The sequence below is a fragment of the Ochlerotatus camptorhynchus genome, unplaced genomic scaffold (genome assembly GCF_037179485.1).
Source record: "Ochlerotatus camptorhynchus isolate MF236.1 unplaced genomic scaffold, CSIRO-AGI_Acam_v1.1 ptg000007l, whole genome shotgun sequence".
NCBI lineage: Eukaryota > Metazoa > Arthropoda > Insecta > Diptera > Culicidae > Ochlerotatus > Ochlerotatus camptorhynchus.
The window spans coordinates 4,008,160-4,028,088 of NW_027040499.1; the positions used below are offsets into that span (position 1 = coordinate 4,008,160).

At 44.3% G+C, this 19,929-nt stretch overlaps 1 protein-coding gene across 4 annotated transcripts; it reads left to right on the forward strand.

Moving 5' to 3' along the window:
• The first annotated feature begins 1,877 nt into the window (after positions 1-1,877).
• Positions 1,878-18,793, forward strand: LOC135697484 (serine-rich adhesin for platelets-like). Of its 4 annotated transcripts, none has more exons than XM_065217236.1 (6): positions 1,878-6,820; positions 10,282-10,326; positions 11,059-11,700; positions 12,205-17,199; positions 17,557-17,609; positions 17,675-18,793. In XM_065217236.1, the coding sequence occupies exons 1-6, from the start codon at positions 1,972-1,974 to the stop codon at positions 17,696-17,698; spliced, it is 10,608 nt and encodes a 3,535-aa protein (XP_065073308.1). In that variant the 5' UTR covers positions 1,878-1,971; the 3' UTR covers positions 17,699-18,793. The 4 variants fall into 4 exon arrangements, with proteins under 4 accessions (XP_065073308.1, XP_065073316.1, XP_065073324.1 ...); XM_065217252.1 differs by lacking the exon at positions 1,878-6,820 and adding an exon at positions 9,748-9,917; XM_065217244.1 differs by lacking the exon at positions 11,059-11,700.
• The last annotated feature ends 1,136 nt before the right edge of the window (positions 18,794-19,929 follow it).

Here is a 19,929-nt window from a genome sequence, read left to right on the forward strand (position 1 = left end):
CCTGTCGATGTTGAGCCAATCGAGAAAGTAGAAGAAGTCGTTACTGAAACAAAACATGACGAAGAATCTACTGTTGAGAAGCCAATTTCGCCAGTCGAAGAAGCTAAGCCTGTCGATGTTGAGCCATTCAAGAAAGTAGAAGAAATCGTTTCTGAAATCAAACATGTCGAAGAATCTACTGTTGAGAAGCCAATTTCGCCAGTCGAAGATGCTAAGGCTGTCGATGTTGAGCCAATTGAGAAAGTAGAAGAAGTCGTTACTGAAACAAAACATGACGAAGAATCTACTGTTGAGAAGCCAATTTCGCCAGTCGAAGAATCTAAGCCTGTCGATGTTGAGCCAATTGAGAAAGTAGAAGAAGTCGTTACTGAAACAAAACATGACGCAGAATCTACTGTTGAGAAGCCAATTTCGCCAGTCGAAGAAGCTAAGCCTGTCGATGTTGAGCCAATCAAGAAACTAGAAGAAATCGTTTCTGAAATCAAACATGTCGAAGAATCTACTGTTGAGAAGCCAATTTCGCCAGTCGAAGAAGGTAAGCCTGTCGATGTTGAGCCAACCAAAAAACTAGAAAAAGTTGTTACTGACACCAAACATGTCGAAGAATCTGCTTTTGAGCAGCCAATTTCGCCAGTCGAAGAAGCTAAGCCTGTCGATGTTGAAATCAAACATGTCGAAGAATCTACTGTTGAAAAGCCAATTTCGCCAGTCGAAGAAGCTAAGCCTGTCGAAGTTGAGCCAATCAAGAAACTAGAAGAAATCGTTACTGAAATCAAACATGTCGAAGAATCTACTGTTGAGAAGCCAATTTCGCCAGTCGAAGAAGCTAAGCCTGTCGATGTTGAGCCAATTGAGAAAGTAGAAGAAGTCGTTACTGAAACAAAACATGACGCAGAATCTACTGTTAAGAAGCCAATTTCGCCAGTCGAAGAAGCTAAGCCTGTCGATGTTGAGCCAATCAAGAAACTAGAAGAAATCGTTTCTGAAATCAAACATGTCGAAGAATCTACTGTTGAGAAGCCAATTTCGCCAGTCGAAGAAGGTAAGCCTGTCGATGTTGAGCCAACCAAAAAACTAGAAAAAGTTGTTACTGACACCAAACATGTCGAAGAATCTGCTTTTGAGCAGCCAATTTCGCCAGTCGAAGAAGCTAAGCCTGTCGATGTTGAAATCAAACATGTCGAAGAATCTACTGTTGAAAAGCCAATTTCGCCAGTCGAAGAAGCTAAGCCTGTCGAAGTTGAGCCAATCAAGAAACTAGAAGAAATCGTTACTGAAATCAAACATGTCGAAGAATCTACTGTTGAGAAGCCAATTTCGCCAGTCAAAGAAGCTAAGCCTGTCGATGTTGAGCCAATTGAGAAAGTAGAAGAAATCGTTTCTGAAATCAAACATGTCGAAGAATCTACTGTTGAGAAGACAATTTCGCCAGTCGAAGAAGCTAAGCCTGTCGATTTTGAGCCAATCGAGAAAGTAGAAGAAATCGTTTCTGAAATCAAACATGTCGAAGAATCTACTGTTGAGAAGCCAATTTCGCCAGTCGAAGAAACTAAGCCTGTCGAAGTTGAGCCAATCGAGAAATTAGAAGAAATCGTTTCTGAAATCAAACATGTCGAGGAATCTACTGTTGAGAAGCCAATTTCGCCAGTCGATGAAGCTAAGCCTGTCGATGTTGAGCCAATCAAGAAACTAGAAGAAATCGTTTCTGAAATCAAACATGTCGAAGAATCTACTGTTGAGAAGCCAATTTCGCCAGTCGAAGAAGCTAAGCCTGTCGATGTTGAGCCAATTGAGAAAGTAGAAGAAGCCGTTACTGAAACCAAACATGTCGAAGAGTCTACTGTTGAGAAGCCAATTTCGCCAGTCGAAGAAGCTAAGCCTGCCGAGGTTGAGTCAATTGAGAAATTTTTTGTGACAGTTGAAACAGATATTTCTTCAAAAATTGAATTGAAAACAGCAGTTTCTGAAAAAATGGTTGAAGAGTCTACCTTTTTCGTTGACAAGACGGTGACAACAACCGATATGGAGACTCTTGAAGAGGCTGCAGTTTTTAAGCATCAAGCTGCTGAGGTTATCACAGAAGGAGTTGAAACGACTGTTTTCGATAAATATACAGACAAGATTTCACTTGCTCTTGATTCTCAATCGAAAGATGATGATTCGACAGAAGTAGAACAAGTAACAGAAGTTGTTGAAACGTTTGTGACTACTATAACTCAAATTAAACCTGATCAGCAGACAATTGAAGAACAGAAGTCTTTGCTTGCCGTCTTAGGTGATGCTGAAGAGCAGTTCGAAGAGATCACTGAAGTTGTTCGAACAACTGTGACTGCAATAACTGATTCTAGAGCCGATGCTAAGACAGCTGAAGCAAAGATCTCCTCTTCAAATATTGTGTTGGAAACAGCAGTTTCTGATCAAATTGTTGAAGAGATTACCTCTGAAGTTGACAAGACGGTGACAACTACAGTAGTCCAGTCAATTTCAGACGAAGAGACGGCAGCTGTTAAGCAACAAACATTTGAGTCTATTACAGAAGTTGTTGAAACGACTGTGACTTCTACATCTGAAGCTATTCTCGATGAACACACAGACGTAGAGCACAAGGCTTCAACTGCTATTGATTCTCGTTTCAAAGATGTTGACTCAACAAAAATCGAAGAAGTAACCGAAATTGTTGAAACAACTGTGACTACATGCACTCACACTAGACCTGATGAGGAGATAATTGAAGAAAAGCAGCCTTCGCTTGACGTCGTGGAAGACGTTGAAGAGCAGTTCGAGGAGATCACTGAAGTTATTCAAACAACTGTTAAAACAATGACTGATTCTAGAGCCTATGCAAAGACCTTCTCGTCAGCCTATGAATTAGAAACAACAACTTCTGAACAAGTGGTTGAAGAGACTACTTCTGAAGTTGATAAGATGGTGACAACCACAGAACTGCAGTTTATTTCAGATGATGCGGTTACAGTTGTGAAGCATCAAGCTGATGAGTTAGTCACTGAAGTAGTTGAAACGACTGTGCTCGATCAACATACAGACAAAGAGCAGAAGATTTCACTTGCTGTTGATTCTCAATCGAAAGACGATGACTCAACAGGAACAGAACAAGTAACCGAAATTGTTGAGACAACTGTGACTACTATAATTCAAATTAAACCTGATCAGCAGACAATTGAAGAACAGAAGTCTTTGCTTGCCGTCTTAGGTGACGCTCAAGAGCAGTTCGAAGAGATCACTGAAGTTGTTCAAACAACTGTGACTGCAATAACTGATTCTAGAGCCGATGCTAAGACAAATGAAGCAAAGATCTCCTCTTCAAATATTGTATTGGAAACAGCAGTTTCTGAACAAATTGTTGAAGAAATTACCTCTGAAGTTGACAAGACGGTGGCAACCACAGAAGTGAAATCAATTTTAGACGAAGAGAGGGCTTTTGTTAAGCAACAAACAATTGAGTCCATCACAGGAGTTGTTGAAACGACTGTGACTACTACACCTGAAACTATTCTCGATGAACACACAGGCGTAGAGCAGAAGGCTTCACCTGCTGTTGATTCTCGATCAAAAGATGATGATTTAACAGAAATAGAGGAAGTCATCGAAATTGTTGAGACAACTCTGACTACATTAACTCAAACTGATGAGCAGACAGTTGAAAAACAGAAATCTTTGCTTGACGTCGTAGGTGACACTCAAGAGCAGTTCGAGGAGATCACTGAAGTTGTTCATACAACTGTAACTGCAACAACTGATTCTAGAGACGTTGCAAAGTCAACTGAAGGAAAGACTTCTTATTCAGCTAGTGGATTGGGAACAGTAGTATCCGAAAAAACAATGAAGACTGCTTCTGAAATGGACAAGACTATGACAACGATAGAAGTGAAGTCTATTTCAGACGAAGCGACTGCATTTGTTGAACAACAAGCGGTCGAGTCTACCACTGAAGTTGTCGAAATGACTGTGACAACAATGTCTGAAACTATGCTCGATGAGCAAGCAGCTGTTGATTTACAATCACATAAAGATAATTCAGAAAATGAAGAACATTTTACTGAAATTGTTGAGACTACAGCGAAGACAATGACCCTACCAATTGAAAGCAAAACAGACAGAACCACTACTCTTGAAAATTTAGCAATGGCTTCCTTTGCACTAAACTTACATTCTTATCGAGTTAGGGAATCCATCGCGTTCACTATGCTTCGGGATGCTACGGCTGAATCGGTTGCGCAAGAGTCTGAACACGCTTTTGACACTGACAAAAGGCATGATTCAGATGTGGAGCGAATAGATAAGCCAGAACTTTCTGCACCATCTGAACGTTCAGATATACCGGAAGATCTAAGAAGAGAAGAATCTCGTTTAGCGGATACACGCAAGAGTTCACTTTCTGCCGTTGAAGGATCTGTATACGACGATGATTCGCCATTGCTTACGGATTTCACGACTTCTTCGATAACGTATGTCAGTGAACGGGTTGATTCATCCTCGCTTGAACTGATGGCGGGAGATAGCTTTGGGGATTTCCTTAAGGTCAAACCAGCAGCAGAGAAGAAAATCGATGTCCTATCTCCAAGCTCGTGTATTTCGTATGCCACGACGATAAGTGAAACGATTGACTCGTACACTCATGATACCGATAGATTGCTGTACACCGGAGGATCCATCCAACAGGATGTACCGACAGAGTATGAGCGATCCGTTTCCTTAAGTGATAATGCCGCTTCCGATTTTTCGACCGAATCTGCCACCAAATACAATCTGCCTTACGACACAGAATCCGACAGCCATGACGTTATGATGGGCTTGCCAAAGCCACGCGATGATTCGCAGGAAACCAGACAGGTAAAGTCCTGCAAGCTAATGTCGATCGACCCCCGACATGAATCAGCATCACCGCAAAGTGACGTTACAGAGTATACGGAAAGTGTATCCTATGTAGAGTCAATTATTGACAGTACAAATTATGATAGCGCCTTAAAACAAAAAGAGAACTTGAAGCTAGAGCAGCAGAAGCAAGAAGAGAAGAAGGATGCTCAGGAGAAGTTGGCCCTAGTAAAGGGTCAAACCATCCATGAAGTAAAGGAAAAGGAGATTCTGCTGAAGAAACAAGTATCCGAGAAGAAGGATACAACTCAGGTAAAGAAAAAGTCCAAACCGAAAGCTACTGTGACAAAAATAAGCCTACAGAAGCAAACGCCAATCGAGATTTCGAAGCAATCAACCAAAACCGTTGACATCAAGTCAGGTTCAAAGAGTGTTGAGTACACTTCGAGCACAAGCCGTTCTACCACGGTATCGCGCACACACGTTAGCACCAGATCGCACGGATACATGCAATCTACGCTCTCCCGGGACCAAAAGGTGTTGAAACCACTGAACCTTACCGATTCTACGCATTCTTCTCCGGTTAAGTCTTCCCATCGGTCGACATCTTCAACAACGGTGGTACAACCACCACCAGAGCGAAGAGCCAAATCTTCCAGGGACACTTCCGGCAGCCGATCCGATATGACTGCTTCAAAGTCCCTCAATAAACCTGAACCAATAAGTTCCAGCGCTGTGAAGAAACAAGAGCCTTTGCCAGTAGTGCAAAGCACTAAGCATACTAGAGCCTCCACTGACCGTTCAGAGCGGACGGGCAGATCGTCATCTTCGTCCATATCTAGCAGTATTTCCCGATACCATCGTTCCAGAAAATCAACAACAGAACCGATCGACAAGCATGAACCAGTTAAGAAATCAGACAAAGAACAAGCCAACCTCGTCACGAAGACTACAGCGAGTACGTCCAAGAGTTCGAAAGAACGTACAAACAAAAGTTTAATTCCGGTGAAGGTTCCCAGCGCCAAGGGTTCTCCTAAGAAGGAGCCTCCCGTCAAAGCCAGCGCTGGGAAGAAACCGACCAAGACTGTCGTCGAGGACAAACCTCAAAAAACTGTGATAGTGATGACAACAAAGTCCTACGATGTGTCTACCGCCAGCACCAATATCATCACCGAAGCCACGCAGACACCTGCAAAGATTGGGTTCGTCAGAACTGCGCCGCGGATGACTAAAACCGTACACACGTCCGGTGATTCGAAACGTGACGACACCTATCGGTGCAAGTCCGCCATGCACTACTCGTATAAGGATGCCGTCGCGTTCGATCACGCCGAAATTCCGTCTTCGTTGCCGTCTAGTCCGAGCCGTCTCAATAAAAGTTCCTCCAATAGTACAAATGTGTTGACCAGTGAAGTCTTCACACGCACGATCGACTCGTCGAAATCGATCGAAGTGATCTACCGTCAACCGTCGACCTCGAACGAACTGATACGCAAGATTAACGAATACCGCTACAATGACATTGACCTGACGACTGACTCTAGCCTTTCAGACTCCATAGCACTGCCTTCGTCGTCTTCCGACCACGAAGGTGACGTCCTTGGTAAACGCAAACGCTCCGGTAGTCCAGCCTCGCCAAAACCGTACGCTACGACTTCCTCGGCGTCATCGTCTGCTGCGACGGCGACCACCCGTAAACAGGTGGCCACTAGCTCCACTACCACCACCAGCCAGCAGATTGTAAGCGATCAAAGGTACCGTAAGTCGGACATATGGATGCGTGCCGGTCCCCAGCCACCGGAAGTCCCCATGCCGTTCGACGGCGACGACGAGATCTATCAGGCATTGCATGCCATCGACCGCCGCACGGTGGCATCACTCGACGGCATTGTGATGGAAAGTCGCATCTCACCGATACTCGACTTCCGGGCATCCACGCCGCCACGTCTGAAGTATAAGTTTGATTACGATAGTTCCCTGTTTACAGGTAAATGTTCCAACTCTCCTCCTGCTCGCAATCTCTATGCCAAAAAATAACTTTTAAAACATCGAACATACACTCAAATTTAAATGACATAATACTATTATAGAGTCGTACTTGTCCAAGTACCTAAGCCCGTGACTTGTTTGATGGATATTCTCGCTACATATCGTTGCATCCCGTTTGTCTCTATTCCGCCAATTTACTTGTTTCGTTTTGTTTCATTTGGGAGCGCAGTATTCAGACCAAAAAAAAACGAATTACAATTGAAAAGTAGCTTGTTAATTCTTTTCCAAATTCTTTGCCTTGTTGTGCTACTTTGCCACGATTTGCTACTATGTGTTTGTGGTTCTGCCTATAGCAGTATTATGTCCAACACTATCGGCCTTTAACAAAAACAAAAACTATATGTGTTATCTGATTAATAGCACTTGATCACTCCTCCGCGACGAATGGGTCCAAGGGAACTCTACAAATGTGCCGAACTCGTGCAAGAACCCAGCAGGAGAAAAGTCTAGTAGTCAGATAATCCCGTTACATATATAGTACGTTTAGCAGCCTCCATATCCTACCCAGAAATTCAATAATCATTTTCAGTCGATGTTATAACCGAACATTTATTTTATATCGAAATATGCATAATTTGCCTTGCAATGCCATTGTTTCCGACTTCTGTTATTAGGCGTCTTTCGTTTTTTTGTATAATTTAATTTGCATAATTTTTCTATTCCTTTGTGTTCAACCGCTACATTCTGAAATGACACACAGGTTAACAAGTCAGAGACATTCGCACGAACCGAAGCCCCATCGTAGCCAGCATGTCGGACATACCGGTAATCTCCATCACCCAGGAATGTTCGGACGACGACGTCGACGAAATGTCCAAGCTGAACATCAACGAAGCACTTACCGATACGGAAGATCTCTTCATGGACCAGGATACGGTACGGTACCGCAAGAGTCCAGCGAAATCCAGCCCAACGGGCAATTCCCTGATAGATGCCATTGTACCGACCACGAATGGTTCGGTAACCGACGTCGAAGACTGTACCGATTCCGAAGATGAGAACGACGCCGAGCCGAAGTCCGCTCGGGAAGCGGATATTGCTCTGGACTGTTTCCTGGACCAAGGGTACGTAGATGAGACCACCAAATCCAACAACAAGGGAGACAGACCGAAGACCTTGACCAGATGCTCCTCGAAGACTACCGAGTCGGATTCACTGCAGGTGTTTGCCGACACGAGCAACGCGCTGACCGATTGCGAAGATTGTGCCCTCTCGGATGACGACGATTCGCTAGGTAGGGTATCCATTCCGGACTGCCCGGAGGATATCCTAATGAAGGACATTGAATCGGATGCCGTGGACATACACAATTCGATGAAGCGGAAGCAGGAGAAGCATACGCATCATAAACAGGAAGCCATCGATGAAAGTTCTTCCGATTCGGACAACGACTGTAAGGTTCGCCATCGGCGAAGTCATCGTAGGACGCAAGAGGAACGCCCTCGATCGGCGTACGAGAATATGCTCCTCTCCGATGATGACATGGCTGGTGCTTGTGCTAAACCTGCACCAAATCGACAGTCAGCGTTATTCGAAGCGGAAGAGCTCGTCCTGGAAGGAAGCGATGTCGAGGATGATAGAACGCAGAATTTTCCAGAGATTAACATAACGTTTGTTTCGGAAATACCGGATGGTTCAGCGGAATCTTCGGCAGCGAAAACGAAGAGACCTTCGAGTTTGGGTGTGCAGGCACCTAATGCAGACGAAGCGTTGACCGATGTGGAGAACTTGGATTCCTCCGACAGTGAGGACGAAAAACAAACCACGGGCAAGCGACTGATGCCACGGGCCGTAGTCCGACAGGGTAGAACCGGTGGTGGCGGTGGAACTACCGATGTTGAAGACTTCAACGACAGTGATGACAACGATTTTGTAGACCCGGACCAAAAAAAAGAAGTAGGTCAGGAGTTCCTACCATCGCCGGTCCGTGAAATCGCCATCCTAAGGCAGGGTGAATCCGGAGAACAGAGACAGAATGTGATGCCATTGAATCAAGGGCTACTCATGGTACGCACTCCGGATATTGAGCAAGCCTTAACGGACGTGGAAGACATGTCCGATACGGAGGAAACCGGCGAGATGTACGACAGTTCCAAGTATACCATAGAATCGCTGCCCGACATGGAGAACGGTGACGTATATTCTAGCGATAACACATGCGTCAAGACCGCTAACCTAGAGGTGACGAGTCCAGCACAGGAACCAAAAACTGACACGGAGGATCTGTTTTTTGAGCGAAGCGCTTCCAACAGCGGCAGTGGAAGTGAGCTAAGACGTCGCCGCAAGCCGAAACAGTCCCATGGGCACAGCACTTCCAATGCAAGCTCATGCCAGCAGTTTAGGGGCAAGAAGTTCCTGTTTGAAATGAAAGTGGACACGGCCGCCGCGGCTACTACAGACGTAGAGGACATGTACCTAAGTGATGATGCCAAGGAATGTGGCTTTGTACCTTCGAAACAGCGTCGTGCGACGATCCAGGTCAGCGGACTGACAGCGGCGACGAATGATTGCGGTGCAAAAACTGATGTGGAGTTTCTTTCCGGAGATGAATTGGTGAACGATCATCGATCAGTGCATTCTCCACAGCTGTGCTTCGATGGATATTCATCGGTGGTCAAGTCGCGGGAGCGCAACGGTCCAGGATCGGACGTAATGTTGGAAGCGTATCCGATTCCCCTGATACGGGAGGTTTCGCCGAGTCCAGACACACATAACTGCGACACGGACTGCGAAGATATACAGGACGCTTCAGATGGTGACGATCCGGTGGACGGAATGTATTCGCGAGCACAGACGGCAACTCCGTTCGAGTTGACGAGGGCCTTGGATGAGAGTGCAGGGTGTGAAATCCACGAAACCAGCGCTCGCTCCAAGGGCGTACTGCTGGATGTCAAGGGCACGACCGGTAACGATCACCAGGAAATGCATACCGATGTGGAATTTCTAGACGACGATGCCGGGAACGGTGCGGATCAGTAGATCCGAAGGCAGCAGGTCTGGAGAAAGGGGTTTCGTGTTCGTACGGCTACGGTATGGTATGACATTGTATTAAGTTATTTTTTTCTATTTTCGATTTCCTTTAGGCCAAGCAGTGTTGACTTTTTTTATTTCGTTGTCTACTCGGTTGATATGCGTGACTTAATAAGCTTGATGTTTTACGTAGGCTAAGGCTTTCGTTGATTTACCCCGTTACTTTATGCTATTCATAATTACAGTATCATATGTTCTATACTACTTTAACCACCTATCTACTCAAGTATTATATTACTCGTTTAAAAGAGCTAATCAAGTACCGATATACAAGCAGCAGAACTCGCAGAGCCTCCTAGCCGACCACTAAACCATTGTTGAAGACATACGTTTATCGTTGTGCTTTTGTTCCTCTAATTTGTATTCCAGATGACAAACAAGAAGAAGATACACAAGCATCGGCAAGCTTCGAAGGTTAGTATGACGGTTCGTTCTCTGTCGTCCACCATTTGTTCGTGTTTTTCTTTTTTTTTTAAATCGTTAATATTTCTGGTCTCTCCACTCTTTGAAAATAAAATTTAAAAAAAAATCACTTTTTTTTTTCTTTCTTCGTAAAAGCACACCAACACATACACACAGACTCGTGCGCACCAAACACACATGAATTTAAAAAAAAATCTCACACTCACATCGAAACCCATCGAAGCGCTGAGAGCAAATTGTATATCTGAGTTTAAACTGATTCTGGTTGGGAAGACTGGCGTTCGATTTCAATTTCTTTCCAAACAGGTTGCTATAGCTGAAATACCTACCATGCCAAAAGGATTCCATTCTCTAGGTGTTACTTAGTGTCGAACTTTTTTGGGTATCTAGAAATGCTAATTTTATTCGATTCTAAACGAAGCTCTGACGAAAAAAGCGAAATTGTACTAAAGAAAGCAAACGCTGGCATATCTCATCACTCATCCTCTCATTAAAATCATTCTACCATTCTATCTCATTCGTTCGTACGCTTGCTCACTCGCTGGTGGTCACTTCGTACTCGTCGTGAGTGGTAGTGACCGCAACGAGTGCAACGAGCGTATCAATCATCATTGTCACTATTTTTAATCTAGGCCTGAAGTCGCTTTAGCCCGCGTATCTCTCAGTTGCAGCCGAATGCATTCAATGATAACTATTTTCTCCTAAATCCCTTTCTCATTTCAGGCGAAGAGTATCTTAATTTAGTACAGTCGGAAGCTAGTAACTTAGTCGATAGCATATTGGAGCAGAGTGTATCGATCGTAAACAACTCCCAAATGCAACCGGACGTTGCGATCGAAACGCAGGCTCACTCGGAGAGCGAGCAATACGCAATCCGTAGCGATATCCTATCGTCTAACGAAGCCGATCTTGTCGTTAAGTCGCCCACCATAGAGTCTATGTCAGGCAAGTCTTTCGATGATAACATTAGCAACCCCGACTATGACAGTAGCGAAGCCAACCAGCAGCTAGCGCAACTAGCCGGTGTTCTGCCCACTGCTTCCTTCGGTGAGGCCACAGACGGTGCCGTACAGCCAACAGGGACCGATGAAGATGGACCTGTTGGCGATGGTGGCGCCGCCGTCGATGAAGCGGTCCGGAAAGAACGCCGAGCGAATAAAATAGAACGACACTTTGAGCGACTGTCGTCCGAAATCGAGCCGGAAGCGTTGCTGGACAAAAATCGCGATTATGACGAAGCCATTTCCCAAATCAAAGATGAAGTTTCAATGCTGCAGAGTGAATTTTCGAAAATGAGCTGGGACGAGAGTCTTTCTGCTACGACCGGTGATTTCGGTTCCAGTACTCCCGATCACGATCTACAAGGTAGCGACTAGTCGAACACGCGTTTTCAACTTAAACCAAAAATACAACCTAGAGAATTAACAGTCCAAAACTAACATTTCGTTTCTATAAAAGCATGCCAGTCTCTTCGTTCTTTCGGTTCTGTTACATTATATTGTTTGCCCCACAATTTGCAATCGACAAAAGAATATCAAAAGCATTGGAGCTCCATTTTCGAAAACCTCACCAAATTGGCACTTGAACAATCTAGATACGTTTCGCTTTTTTCTCTGACAAAAACTAAACTAACTCAACTAACGGTTCCCAACAACGCGTCTCCATAATTGGAAAGCAAAAACTCACCAACAACCAGAATCAGAACTCATCGGTCTGTTTTTACGTTTCGTATCCTGTATGATTTACGTTCCTTTCGACTACTTCATCCCGAACCCCTCGAAAACCAAACCAAAAATCAACCAACGATTAAACTCATTCTCTTCCGTCCGTAACCTTAACACGCTTTTTTCACCGCTTTTATTCTTATAGAAACAGATACGCAACCACAAACAGAAATTACCATTCCAAAGCCAACGCCAAGATCGCAATCTAATCTAACTGCTGACGTTGATGCCTCTGCTGCAACCACTAGTGTCGCTACTACTACTTCCACCACCACTACTACTAGCTCTGCTGCTGCTGTTGCCTCCTCGCTAACAACTTCATCCGCTCTTGCTACCAAGCCCACGGACGAAGCATCCTTCGTGGAAACCACTGACCACGACAAACCCGGAGTTTCCGGGGACGCTAGCGAGTTCTCGAGCAGCCAGGAACCGCTTCCGGTTCCGCGACCGCGTACCAGCATTTCTTCCCGAACAGACACCCAGACTCGATCCAGCATCATCGAGTCCTTCGATCAACCGGAGGACTCCATCGAGCAGTACCCCGAGCCCAGCAGTCTACGGCAGGAATCGGTCGCATCCGAAGACTTTTCCGGTGCTGCCCAGAAAGATTCCGTCGAGTTCGAGACAAGCGAAGAAGATCTGTCAGCCACTAAATTCTATATCGGCGAACGCAGCTCTGACGTCATCACACGGACAACTTCCGAGAAACGATCGGACTATGCCTTCGATAACATCGGCTACGAGTATTCGCAAGACTCCGGAGCGGACGAAGAGCCCCAGCAGGATCCCTTCAAAGCATACCGCGAAAAGGTCACCCAAGAAGATTCTTTCACTCTCAAACAGCTCCAGGAAGTGGAAACCGGCACCGCTCTCGATGAAGAAATCAAAGCCGAAGTCATTGAAATCATCGAAGGTATCGCAGACCAATCCAAGACCTTCGAACTTGACCTAGAAAGACGAATCGATGCTCCCCACCAGCCCGTAGTCCACTCCCCAATCCAGCCACAGGTTGCTAAGCTCGTAGAAAGCGCTAAGCCATCTACCCAGAAACCTACCGTATTCGAAGAACCTTCGCAGCCAGAAGTCATCAAACGCACAATAGATGAACTAGCCATCGAGAAAACTTTGGAAGAAGTCAAAGAATCCCTCGACGCCGTGCATGAAGAACTCATCGAATCCGTCGTCGACGGAAAACTGATCAAGCAGTCGCCTTCCGAGTTCGAGTTCAAAGTCCTACCATCTACTAAATACTCGCAAGATCCCATCTATGAAGCCCAGCAAGAGGAGGTGATCGTCAGCAGCGCAACTACAACTACTGCAGACCTTGTCGAACCGGTTACCATAACTACCATCATCTCCGAACCGATCATCCTCACCGAAATCAAAAACGATTCTTTTGAACAAAAAACCTCCGACCCGGAGTCTAAGGAAACTTCCTACGAATCTGCCCGACCGGATGGCCTGACTCCGATCTCTTCGGATAGTTCCTTTGCAAAGCTGGACGTCTCACCGCGTATGCGCAAATCACCGCACCACCCCAAGGGCACTCGCTGGTCCGCTACCGATATCGATAGTTCCGGCGAAAGCCAGTACCAAAGCTTCGAGCAAACCGACAGCAGTCGACCACAGTCTTCCGACGTGGACAACCTAATGCAACAGTATGTCTCATCGGAGTACGAAACCGCCCTCGATAACTCGATCATTCCTCCATCGACAGAATATCACAGCGCTGCCAGTACTCTCAATTCGTTCAACGTAAGCACGAACGACAGTCTGAAGAGTTTTGATTCGGAAAGTTCCGGCAACCTGGCCAGCATCGAGTCCGAAGCTACGGAAACCCTAGTCCCGTCCACGATGGACATTGACTTTGACTCTTCCGATGCAGCAGCTCTTATTCACGACGATTCGGAGGACGACCTCCGCGAAAAGTTACTACTGGACGATAAGGAAGACCTCTCGTCCATATCCGGTACCATGCCGGTGGCGATGAAGCGCTCACAGGAGATGCACTTTACCGTCGATTTAATGGACGATCAGCGTTCGGAAGACTCGCAGGAAGTTTTCCAGCTACAGGAAGACGTCGAAGAACAGCTGGCGCAAGAGCAATCGGAGAAGCTGAGCTCCAGCATCGGAAACGCGTTGGATCTGATGGAATCGATGAAGGCTTCCAGTTTGGAAGACGTCAAAACGGAATGTATCGACGATATAAAGCTCGGTACAAGTCTGGAGGACGGAAGCATTCTGTCAATCAGTCTGTCCAGCGCCTCCAACTTGGAAACGATCATGGAAAACCTTACAGACAAGGCAACCGACAGCTTCCCAACGCACATGGAGATCGGACTGGATGCAATAACGCCGATTGCGGGAACTTCTGCGGAAATGATAGGGGACATTACGTTGACGTCTTCGGTCGGCCGGGAGGGAGACGTCAACTTCCTAAACACGCAAGCTACGACGGAAATGGCGGGAGCTAAAGAAGCTACAGATGAAAACTCCAAGAAACGGGGACATAAGCGTTCCGAGAGTACAATTTCCGGTCAGCTGATGTCGGAAATTGCCGCAGAAGCTCGGGATTCGTTGGATTCCCAGGAGGAATCTGTATCACTCGAGGCGTCCAAGCAATCGAGTGTGGAACGTGACGGTACGAGGGAGGAATCTTCGGACTCTGATTACGATCGGTACGAATCGGAGTACTCGAGGTCGTTCCGGGCACCGTTGATTCAATCTCAGAAGAAGAAAAAAGATAAGGTGAACGAAGGGTACGAAATTGAGGTAGAGCATGATAGACGCAATTCGTTCTCGCCGTCAAGCTCGGTCATCGAGACGATCGTGGAGGACGTTCATGCGGAAATCGAACAAGGAGATGAAGCGCAGCAGTTAATGGAAATTAAGAAGGAGCAGTTGCAGGAATATCAACAGACCTCGGCAACGATTATTCCGGATATTCAAGTAACGGAAGATGTTCAGATGGAAGATTCGGAGGAAGAGCCGATGGGGGCATCATACTCGGCAAAGCCGATGGAACGCGAAACTAGTGATCATAAGATTCAGTACGCTGTTCAGGAGGAGTTCAAGATTAGTGAGGAACAATATCAAGAGATGATCGATCAAAAGTACAAGTCCAAGATGGCTGATATTACGAACAAGTTTGATTTCGAAGCAGATGATAAGGATGATTCGGCCGGGTCGGATTCCTTTGAGATGCTTGAGCAACCGGATATTTCCGACGAGTTTGTCATTGTTGAAGAGGTGGCTCGTGAGGCACACGAATGTGACATGGAAGGAAAGAGTGTATCGATCCAGCAGGTTAAGATGGAGAAGAAGCACGACGAAGAGGTGGAGAAGATGTTGGTGAAGTCAGCTCCAGCGCACACGAATGCCGGCTCTTTGTATGCGAATATGCGAGAGGACATGATGTATGCATTCGAAGACAGTCCCCCGACCGGTAGCGAGGAAGTGGATCCAAATGCAGTGACAATGGATCTGCTGAACAATGGATATCCTCTGGAGGAGAGTAAGCGGTGGGTAGAGATGCAGCTGGCAGAAACTCAGAACTACCGATACCCGTACGACGAACGCTTGGAAGATATCAAGGAGGAGGATGAAGTGGGTAGTAGCCGAATTGGAAGCATTAAGGATTCATTCTCTAGCACCCCGGACTACGATATGCTGGCAAAGAGACTTGCTTCCAGAGGAGGTGAGCATGACGATATTTCGATGAGCAGTTTGCAGGAATTTGAGAGCCTCGAACAGGTAATCTCTCTCGAGAACCGTAAAATGCAGCAAGGATCTCAGGATTCTTTGAGCAACGGAAGCTTCACGAAACGGTTTTTGGCCCGTGGAGGTCATGGTGACGATATTAGTCTATCGAGTTTAAAGGAATTCGAAGGACTGGAGACAGCTTGCTTGGAAGCACAACTGATAGAGATCAAGGCTAAGGAAGAGGCAGCACTGTTGTTGTCCAGATCGGATGAATCTAACAAATCGGATAGATCGAACGGTGTCAAGAGAAGTCCACCAACCAATGGAACCGTGGTACGGGCAACTACTAGTAGCACAACAGTGACATCCGGTCCGGAGCAGCAGACTACCAAGGTAGAAACCAGCTTCGTGACTAAAGGAATGAGCAAAGATTCGTTGTCAACTACGACTACAGCAACCACCGTTACGACCGTTTCCCATGAAAGCCAGGTAAGACATGCGCTGGAAGAGGAAGACACTTCACACCTGTTAACGGTGTCGAGTGATAGTCTGGATGGAAATCGTATCCAGCAACAGACCATCAGCAAAGATACACTTCCATCGGCACACTCCAGCAGTGATAGCTTGGAAATCAACAACAAGAACAATATGGACTTGATGACCAGCAGTATTGACTCGATTGAGTTTTCACGGGCTGGAGCGATGACAACCCGATCTTCGAGGTCCGATTCGATCGAGCAGATAGCTTTGCAACAGCCCCCACGTAGTGACAGCACGGACTCCATCGAGATGCAGCACGCAGTGATGTCTAGAGCCAGTGAGACAAAGCGTGATTCGCTGGAATCACTTCCGTACAGTATCGAAAACAAGAGCACGTCCAGCAGCCCAACGAAATCTGCTGCGGGCCAACGGATGACTACGGAAAGTGTCATGATCGCCGGTTCGAGTTCAGTAAGCTACCATCAGACGGGAATGACCAAGGACATCTCCATAGATTCCTTAACTGGTCAGGACGCGTTTTTGACCAGTACGGAAAGCCTGGAGACCAGCTCAACGGCCACTAATGCTACCTACCAGAACGAAACCGATTCACAGATGTCGTCTAGTGTGACGAGCTGCGGTTCAATAACGATGGTCGATACGCTGGACAACTTCGGTGACCTAGAGGGTTTCGGACTGCAGGAAAGTATGACCTTCCAAAGCAGCAGCAGCACCACCATGGTGACAGCAAGCACAAGCAGTTCTGGCCAGCAACAGCAGCAGCAGCAGCTGCTGCAGCATCAACAGCAACAACAACAACAACAACAACAACATACGACAACACAAGTGCTTCGCAGCAGTACTTCATCGACCACTACTACCACTTCGGCAACGGCCAGCACCAGGAGCGAATTTCCGCTAGCAGAAATTGAACTGTTAAGTAGACAAATGTACCCAGGTTAGAATTCGAAAACTTAATACCATTCGCTCAAACTATATATCTATATATAAATACAAGTTACTTCTTTAGTTCTGCCTAGTAGGGAAAGCAAGCAAACTTGAAGGCCCATTGCTTGTTTAAGCTCAGCGCTGTTAATGCAACTTTTTCCGAGTCGAAATGGAGCTCACCAGAAAGTTTAAGTTTGTGTATTTTATCGTTTGATCAACACCAGCTTTTATAAAAGTCATGCATGCCGATTTTAAGATCCTTAGAGAGTGCTAGTTTTTAACTTTCCCGATATTTCGTTCCGTTTGATTACCCCGATTTGAATCTTCGAGCTCGCTTGATCTACAGTATTTCCTCCGTTACTTCCAGGGGACTTAACATTCGATGACGCAAAGGAGACAGCCAAAGAAAAACTACAAAGCGTAAGTTTTACCGCGATCGGAAAGCAATAGGCAACTGATTCGATTCCTTGTTGTTCCATTCACAGAAAACGACTGAAAAGGAGGACTAAATGACGACACTTCGATCAAATTGCGTACGTGGAGATCAGCTGATTTGATTTTCATCCGCTTTATATACACACACACACAGTCAGCAAACCAAATGGCATCCTTTTTCCAGATATTTAATAATATTTTTACTAAAAAAAACAAACAAGGAAAACTGCAGTAAATCATACTGAATCTATTCACTTACTTATCGTATTTTAACAAACAAACTGCGGAATAATCATGAAATACAATGTAAAGCTTAGCTCAATTTTTGTTGACTCTATAAAACCACTAAAAATTACTGATAAAAAATATAAACAAATCGCATATACAACATCCAGCAAAACAACTTATCTCTAGCGAAACAGAAGCCCTGCAATAAACAAAAAGAAAGTAAACACGAATATAAAACTATTGACAAAAAATCTACAACAAATAGAGGAATGATGGTAAAACCTATGCTAGAAAGATAGAACGACAAACTGATAGTCATCGGACGAAAGGACGATTGAAATCCAAAACTAAAAAGGATTTATGAATAATTGCTTATTCCATATATTTAACAAAAGGCAAACAAGCCATAGAAAGTGATTTTCTCCGCAAATATATGCTTTCTCTGACACAGTCAAGTCAAACGTGGAGATTCGTAGTGAAACGTATATCATTGGAGTTATTTTATGTTCGCTTCAATGTTCATTTTTGGAAGTAAATTAGAAAAAGAAAACAAAATTTTGTGTCATGTGATTAAACCTTTACCTTAATCGATAAGAAGCAAAACAAAAATGAATACAAGTGAGACAAAAATCGTTAACTTTTTTTTTTAAATGTTGATTAATGACAAAAAAAAACATGATGGAGAAAAACAACAACCAAACTGATATTTACTAGCGACAGTGAAAAATAAGATAAAACAGTGCGAAACGCAGTGGAAAACAGATGATAACACGAAAAAGAAAAATGACAGAACAACACCTCTAGCAAACCAAGTATTTTACATGATATTTAAGATAAACAAAACTAATTTGAAGATGAAAACAAAAACAGCAAGGTAAATATTATTATTGACTCGATGTAAAATTTGCGAAACTATCAAATAAATGCTTAATAAAAAATTATATTTAATGGTTTATTATTAATTTGATGACAATTTCCTGCCTAGTAGGGTTACGGTATGTAATGTGGGTCTAGTCCTTTCATTCGGCCTATCACGCAAATAAATAATTAATTAAGGAATATTACACAAAAAATAAGGAAAATATTGATCACTGATGATTGATAAATGTGTACCACACACAAATCAATTTATATCACAACATTTCAATACATTTTCAGCTCTCGTAAGTAATAAAACTGGTTGAGAATATCACTCTGTTCGGAGTTTTTAGCCGCCATGACTTCTAAGGTTAAGATGGGAAGGTTGCACTGACGATCATCAAATGGCCTGATTATGGCATTTATTGAATGGAATTACCTGATAATACACACTAGACGTAAAACTCACAGTTACTGTTTGAATATTTTATGTTTATTTTAATTGTTTAACAACGTTTTCACAAGTAAATCATGGACCCAACTTTAGGGACACATTTCTTTTCTATGTTCCTAACTTTGGCCCATGAAATTCATTTGACAGCATATAGCAATAAGAGTAACGTCAACAATGTGGTTTGCATTTGGATGATAAGGAACGAACAGGAAGGGAGATTTTTTCTGCCAAATCTGTATAATGAACATCACAATGTTTTGATTTAGATATTCTGCGGTCGAAAGACGATAAGCGAAATTTTTAATTTTTAATTTTTAACTTGAGTGATTTAATGTAGTTTTCGTAAAATTTTCTCTAAGAAATGTTTTGAGGAATGAAGAGTATTAAGTTAACAGTGATAGTGATAAAAAAAAATACATAAGAAAACGTTACCAAGAGCGTTTTTTTTTTGAGAATCAAACAGGATAGGACGAAGTTGCATCCATAAATAGACCCAATTTGGGGACAATAGACCGATATTACATACATTTCCCTGGTGAGTTTTTGTCTTAAAAAAAGTAAGTTTTTCAACTTTTTGCGGTTCCTGATAGCAAACGACATGATAAGCATATCTAAGCATACCATTTAGCAGTAGAATATCGTTTGCAGGTAAATTAATTGATGAGTTATGATTAAAAACGTAATCTATGGCTGCATATTAGACCGAGGTTAGGGACGTATACCCTATGTATGGAATATATAAATTAAGGACCGCTCCCCAACAAC